This window comes from Aplysia californica, unplaced genomic scaffold (assembly GCF_000002075.1).
Source record: "Aplysia californica isolate F4 #8 unplaced genomic scaffold, AplCal3.0 scaffold00222, whole genome shotgun sequence".
NCBI classification, from domain to species: domain Eukaryota; kingdom Metazoa; phylum Mollusca; class Gastropoda; order Aplysiida; family Aplysiidae; genus Aplysia; species Aplysia californica.
The window spans coordinates 968,424-975,583 of record NW_004797492.1 but is presented as its reverse complement, the minus strand read 5'-3'; the positions used below and the strand labels follow the sequence as shown (position 1 = coordinate 975,583).

Here is a 7,160-nt window from a genome sequence, read left to right as displayed (position 1 = left end):
AAGAGAGAGAGAGAGAGAGAGAGAGAGAGAGAGAGAGAGAGAGAGCATGTTATTCCAGTCCTTTTTGTATTTTGGAAAAAAAAATAACTTTTACAATAAAACAAATACAAAAAGTCAAAGAATTCATTTTTTTTCTATAGAACTCCATGTGTGTGTACACACGTTGTTTATTGCTCTTTAACATCTTCACTGCTTTGTTGACGTACACAGTACATACTTGCTTGTCTTCTCCCAAACTGTTCTCTGCCACTTTTCCTGCGGTTGATTTACATGAGACGTTTTAGCAAACACTGCAATGGCGATTTGTGCTGTTGTTGATTCTTAAATAAGGGATGAAACTCTCTCCAAAAGTAACATTTTATTCGTATGTGCAAAGTTGGTCGATACATCTCAGCAATTAAGGGGTTGAAATGCGCTCTCGTTTTTAAACATAAAACTCTTTCAAAATAGATTTAAGTGATTGAGATGTTCCAACGTAATAGGTTTGTCTTAGAATGATCTGAAGCTGCCTTCCACGACGTACAGAAATCTTCAAAACCACACACAAACTTATCTTATCACTGCACTTGTTGTTGTTTTTTAAATTATCACCCTGCTGTTTTGCAATATCATTTTTAATAAATAACCAAATAAGTGTTTACGCCAAACAGAGAGTTTTTTTGGGAGCGAATTTCTAAGCATGAACGTAGGATAAACATTTCTTTTGTACAATATACCGCCCGCCCGTTAATGATCTTTACAATCTACATGTATGATCCTAGTCCTGAATGTAGGGGATTAGTGCAATTGATGCCTCGCCCTGGAGCAAAATTATAAATAGGAACTAAACAAATTCATTTTGTTTGTTTTCAATTCCTACAATGCGTAGACATTATTTCCAATCGTTTAGATATCCTGGTATATAGCGATTTTTAAGAACACAAATAAGACGTTCAGATGAAAGGCATAATGTGTTTTCATTCAGACCATTTTCATTCATAATAAAGTACAAAATCGACCGCCAGCACCCCAATCCCTTTTCTACTCACTCTCTCTCTCTCTCTCTCTCTCTCTCTCTCTCACGCGCGGTCTTTCTCTTTATCAGCCACAAATTAACTCTATGCAAAATCATCATCGCCATTTGGGACCCGAACACGCATCCTTTCGGTTTATGATAATGCCTCCCAGAAGTGTGATTGTCACATTTATCAAGGGAAATTTTAGCTATAAAATGTAAAAAGCCTTGACACTTGCATTTCCAATATTCGTTTAAACGTGAACATACAGTTCTTTAACATTAAGAAAAAAACTTTCACAGGAGAGAAAAGTAACAAGCAGAGAGATGAAATCTGGACAGAAATAACGCTGGTGTAAAACAAAAAAGTTTGAGCCAGTCGATCACAAAGGTCTAAAATATTAACGTACATGTGCTCAGTTTGGATTATAAAAAGAGATAAACAACAAAACAAAACAAAAGCCACCGACAGTTCTCCAACATGCTGTCAAACACCAGGGGCGTCAAACATTTTATTTACATATTAGCTGTAATTAGCATAAAAGCAGCGTTCGTTCTAACACTGCTCAGTTCTTGTAGCTGCTTCTGGGCCGTGGGTGTTCATCAAGATAGACATGCTCAAGGCTGTGCCATATCTATTTAAAAAGCGAGATAATATCTGCGTTCTGAAGGCATATCGACCCGGTTAACAGCCGTCTGCATTAAATATTCTGTCGACTCACACACCCACTCCCAGACAAGGGACAACGACTAAAGGCGACGACGCTGACAACAAACAAATATATATATATATACATATATATAAATATATATATATATATATATATATATATATATATATATATATATATTATACTATATTTATTATATAATTGTTCCACCTTAAGGTTAACGTTTTGAATTGAAATACATGTAGATGTACTGCTGTTTACATGAATGAATAAATACCAACATCACCTCTCATAAACCAAACTCTCTCACCAACCACATCCACCACCCAACCCCCCTCCCAACAACAACACCAAAACATCCCTCCCCTTTTTTCCCAACAAAGCCTGTTATTTTCTGCTGTCGTCAGCTCATTCCGTTCAAGCTTGATTTATTTTCTCAGATCTACAATCACTTTCGAAATGGCAGACAAAGTTGATTCTGAAAGACAAAATTACGAGCATGGAATGTCAATGATAACAGTATAATATTACAAATATGTCAACTAATGTACGCTTATTTTATCATCAGTGTCAGTTGTATACATTGTTTCTTGCCAATCTTGCTCTTTGCCAATCTTGTTCTTTTTAAATGTTATTGTTTGTCAATACTGTTACTTTCAACAATGTTCTTTGTCAACGATGTTAACATCTTTTTGTTTTGAAATGATGCCCTCAAGCAGGACGATCTCGATAATTTTCTCACTAACTTTGTTTTCTGTTTGATCTCCGTACAGGTAAACCGGCCGTTGACGATGAAGAAGGATGGTATTCAGACCAGGAACCGAAAGATGTCAACGAAGAGCAAGAAAGGCAAGAAAGGGATGGTGGCCATGTCAGACTTCCTTAGGGACAGCAAACCCTTCACCGGCTTCGGCGCTCCTTCCTTCAGCCCCGGTATGCACTCGATGAACCCGTACATGACCTCGATGGGAGGTCAAGGTCTCGGGGGTGGCTACCACCACTCCCAGATGGGTGCCAGTCTCGGCGGGAGTCTGGCCGGAGGTCTCGGCGGTGGCTTTTCCAACAACTTCCCCTCCTCCCTGCAGTCCCCGTCCTTCGCGCCGTCGCTGCAGTCCCCCTCGTTCCCGTCCTCCCTGCAGTCACCCTCGTTTGCCTCCTCGTACGGTGTACCTTCCAGCGGGCTGAATCTGTCCACGAGCAACATGGTAGGCGCTATGGCGTGACAATGAATGCCAAGCGCTACCCGATGAAAAGACAACATCTCTCGTCGTTTTTGGGTAGCGTTTACGCCAATCCAGGCTGCTTTATGTACTGCCAGAAAAAAAGCTTTGAAAGTCCACATTAAAGAGGGCCCAGGCTGGTTTAGATTGTCCACACTGGACGCAATATCTGCTGACGTCATAATGGAACGTCCAGCGTTTCCCAACTTCGGGTTTAACGCTGTATGGCTCGTGTCATGTACACTGGACAAGACAGATGGCCTAAGTTCCACATGGACTGGTGCTAAAGACACAGTATGAGACATCAAGCGTGATCCGGAGCAACGGATCCGTCGTTGTCGATGTTTGGCATAAATAGATACTGGTTTTACACCGTTTAAAGTCTCCATGTATTGCTGACACAGCAGCAGACTTACACAGTCGTCTAGTGCGACCTGGTGTCACCAACTTCGGGGACTTAAACTTATGTTCTCACTCCTACAGTTGTGAACCGGAGATTACATATCTTATAAACGTCGCCATAAGTGCTCGGGTTGACAGTTATGACAACTGTCAATGAATACACTCCCACAATTCGCTGATGAAACTAATTGTGTACAGCCAACGTTCAAAGCATCGTTTAGTCTCTTCATGAAGTCACAGGCAGATGAATTTCACACAAACACTGGCACCAAGTACGCATATCTCGTTGTTGAGTTTTGAATTCTTCAGAAACACGCTGCGGATTTAAAAGTCTACCGATGCACGTTATGGTGGCTCCAATCCATTTGTCCGGTTATGTCATTAGCAATGAAAAAAACATTGGCACTTTGAATTTGCGCAGACCTATCAGACTATGCCAGCGTGGAGGCTGACCGATGTCGACAACAGTGAGTCTGAGTAGCAGTGAGCAGAAAATGTGCAAAGATAATCTGAACTTTTATTTTCCTCACAATGACTCATCTGTCTCAGGATATCTCCAGGCACCACCACCACCACCACCAATAACAACAACAACAATAATAAAACAACAAAAACAGCAACAACAACAACTACAACAACTGTAACTACTACACTAACTACAACAAATATAACAGCAACAACAGAAACAAGAACAACAACAAAGAAGAAGTGCCCATCTGCCTAGAGGATTCTTATCTACGCAGCAGATCCTAACAAGGACCAAGCGTACACTTTGTAATGTCTCAACAAAACCATGACAAGTACTCAAGTGTAAAGGAATTATGTGAATCTCAAATATCTATAAAACAAAATACCATGAAAGATGATGTTCATTGTAATGTATAATGAAGCGTCTGTGTGAACGTAACATTGGCATCTGACCCGATCCGATGGAAGAAGCATATCAAAGTCACAGACTCAAACATAGTCAATGAGAACTTTGGAAGCTGTACGTTTGCGCAGTGAAAGATTGTATGTACATAACATAATGGGTTCAGTTCAAGATAAATTCCTGTATTTCAACTTTCTGTGTTGCCTTGCAGGCAAAATAAGGAAGTGATAATTAAAAAACTATTTAATATTGATGAAACAAAGAAGTTTTGTATGCTGTAATGCCGATTCTGTTGGACTGGACTGAGGTGTGAGTACCGTTTACAGTTTTGGCATCTCTTGCCTGTGTAAAGGACACGGGAACTTGCTGATAGTCAGTCCTTTCGATTTCTTAGATGAAATATTATACCAATGATGCGCTTTGTTGTTTTAATTCTTTTGCTGTTTTGTCGTGTTTAATGACGCTGCCTATTTCAAGATAATATTATTGCAATTATTTTAATCTGGATATTTTGTTACCTTGCCTATTGTATCAGTCTTTGGTCATATTTATGAAAAAACAAAAAACAAGTAAAGAAAAGGTGTATCAATATTCACACTATGTACATTTCTGGACATTGACTCCGTGAACATAATTATCCTACATATTGATTATAAAAACAATCTGATGTAATGTCTGTTTATCTTGACTCTAATTCTAAATGAATTAGCTCGACGTATTTCATGATTATTCCGTCTTGCACACACATACTATTGTGGCATATCGCTGTGACTATTGCTTGAACAGTCACGGCGAACATTTATCTGCACGATCGTTTCTTCGATCTACTCTGTGTCGTAAGATGCTACGATTTCTGTAGATGATTATTAAGCTTGATCAGAAAGTAGTAGTGGGTTGTTGGCTTTGTGGTTACTTCACTAAGAGAAATACATTTTCATTGGCGAATAACCAAAAACCATGTCATTAAGAATTGCATAGTTGCGAAAGTATAATATGATACGCATAGCCAGGGGGCATTAACGAAATGATGAAGATTCATTCTGTTGATATAAACATTTCTAAGTTATCGATACCTTTGAAGTACATGTTATTGGATAAATGAAAGACTTCATGTTGATTTTAGAAGTAGCCAAGATGTTATTTAATCTAGTTCAGAAAAAAAAGAACAAATTTTCGAAAATGTCATGTGCGTCTCTTGTAATTTAAGTATCTCTTATTGGATAGCTTCTGCTAAATCCACTTTCAAATTAGATTCAAATCAATACTTTTGTGTGTCTTTCCAAATTTTTCTACATTCATCAATAGTTTAACACGAAGGAATGATGGAAGAACTCCCACCTGAATCTTTTCTCACACTTGTTTTATCTTCAAACTTTCCCCCCAAAAACGTAGCATGCTTTTTCTCACCTTTGCTAGGTAATGATCGAGGTGTTATATTTATTGTACAATCCTGTAGAAACTTTTTAAAAATTGTATTCGACTAAAAACATCGTTCATGAGAGGGTACTTTATCAGTTGCACTGAAAATTGTTTCATATCTATGCCTTTTTCAATAAAGTATTTTGCAATAGGTTTAAGATTTTAATAATGTATGTTAAATGTATTTCAGATATAATGCATATTACACTATTCATTTATTGATTCTAAGCTGATGTAAAATAGAGGGAACCTAAAATTTTGTGACGTTTTGTATAGACACAAAATTAATTCGAGCATCCAAACTTTTGGGGTGTGCGTGTTTGCATAATCACGATGGACGAAGGGCGGCGTTCCTTTTCTATCATTTCTTCGGTTTTTATATCACTGCAATTATTTTTTTTCTGCGACTGATCACGGAAATAACTAAATGTCTCGGATCCTGTTGGTATAAATTTCACAAGCAGCTTCAGTCAAGTTTCATACTTTCTATGGTACTTTATGAGGGAACACTTCTGTTCTCGAATATTTACATGTGTATCTTGATTCCCAATGTTTTCCTTTTTTTTACAGTCTCATTTCACGCTCAAAATATGGAAAGTTTACTAAATTAAAGGACATAGGAGTTTTCATTTCAGTTGTTGGAAACACACCTGCGCTTATTATCTGTTTATTTATGTTTACTCATTCACTTATTTAACTACCTAGCTTTTCATACAAGAACTGGGTGTAAAAAATCTTTTCTTAAGAAGAAATTATTATAGAACGTATCTTTTAATGCAAACTGTTCATTTTTAGGGTTTTTTGTTATCTCCTCAGCAAGATTAATTTTCAAACATTATTGTTGCCAAGGGACATTTTCTAAAATAAAGGAGATGGATACGTTGCACCTTGATTAGAAGAGATACATTGTATTATGATTATGATTATGATTATTATTACTATCATTATTATTATTATTATTATTATTATTATTTTTATTATTATTATTATTAATTATGATTGGTGGTGTTAACAGAAAATCCAGCATACAGTAAGAAAAACAATTAATAAATAAAAATAGAAGGGATTATAAACATTGGACAGATTTTTTCTGTTAAATATGGACGTTTTTTCTTGAGGTTTTGTCGGTTCCCGTGGTTTATAGTGGTCGTGTCTTTATTTTTTGTTTGGTTAAAACTTCACAAAAAAGGGCCCCCGACCCACTCCTTTTACTTAGTTATACATTGTAATAAGTATTGACGTTTCTTTATTGCATTGGTTTCATTTACTTGAATAAAGTTATTAAAAAAGATGAACCTTCTTTTCTTACATTTTTCATGAGCGTCATTGGTTGGCCTGTTTCTGTACTTGAGGAGGGGCGTTAAGGTGAGAATGTGATAGAAGCAAGAGTGAATTGCGAAAAACTATGATGATGATGATGATGATGATGATGATGATGATGATGATAATGATGATGATGATGATGATGATGATGATGATGGTGATGATGATGATGGTGATGATGATGATGATGATGATGATGATGATGATGATGATGATGATGATGATGATAAAAGGAAAGAGAAGAAGAGGGGGAAAAGAAG

General features: G+C 37.1%; 1 protein-coding gene across 1 annotated transcript in view; it reads left to right on the top strand.

Moving 5' to 3' along the window:
- LOC101858034 (GATA-binding factor 2) overlaps positions 1 to 6,868 on the top strand; it is a gene marked incomplete at its 5' end in the record, with an annotated part of 97,206 nt that extends 90,338 nt beyond the window's left edge. Inside the window, 1 exon segment of the mRNA XM_013083284.2 lies at positions 2,439 to 6,868. Within this exon segment, the coding sequence (XP_012938738.1) occupies positions 2,439 to 2,888 (450 nt within the window).
- Positions 6,869 to 7,160: the final 292 nt, after the last annotated feature.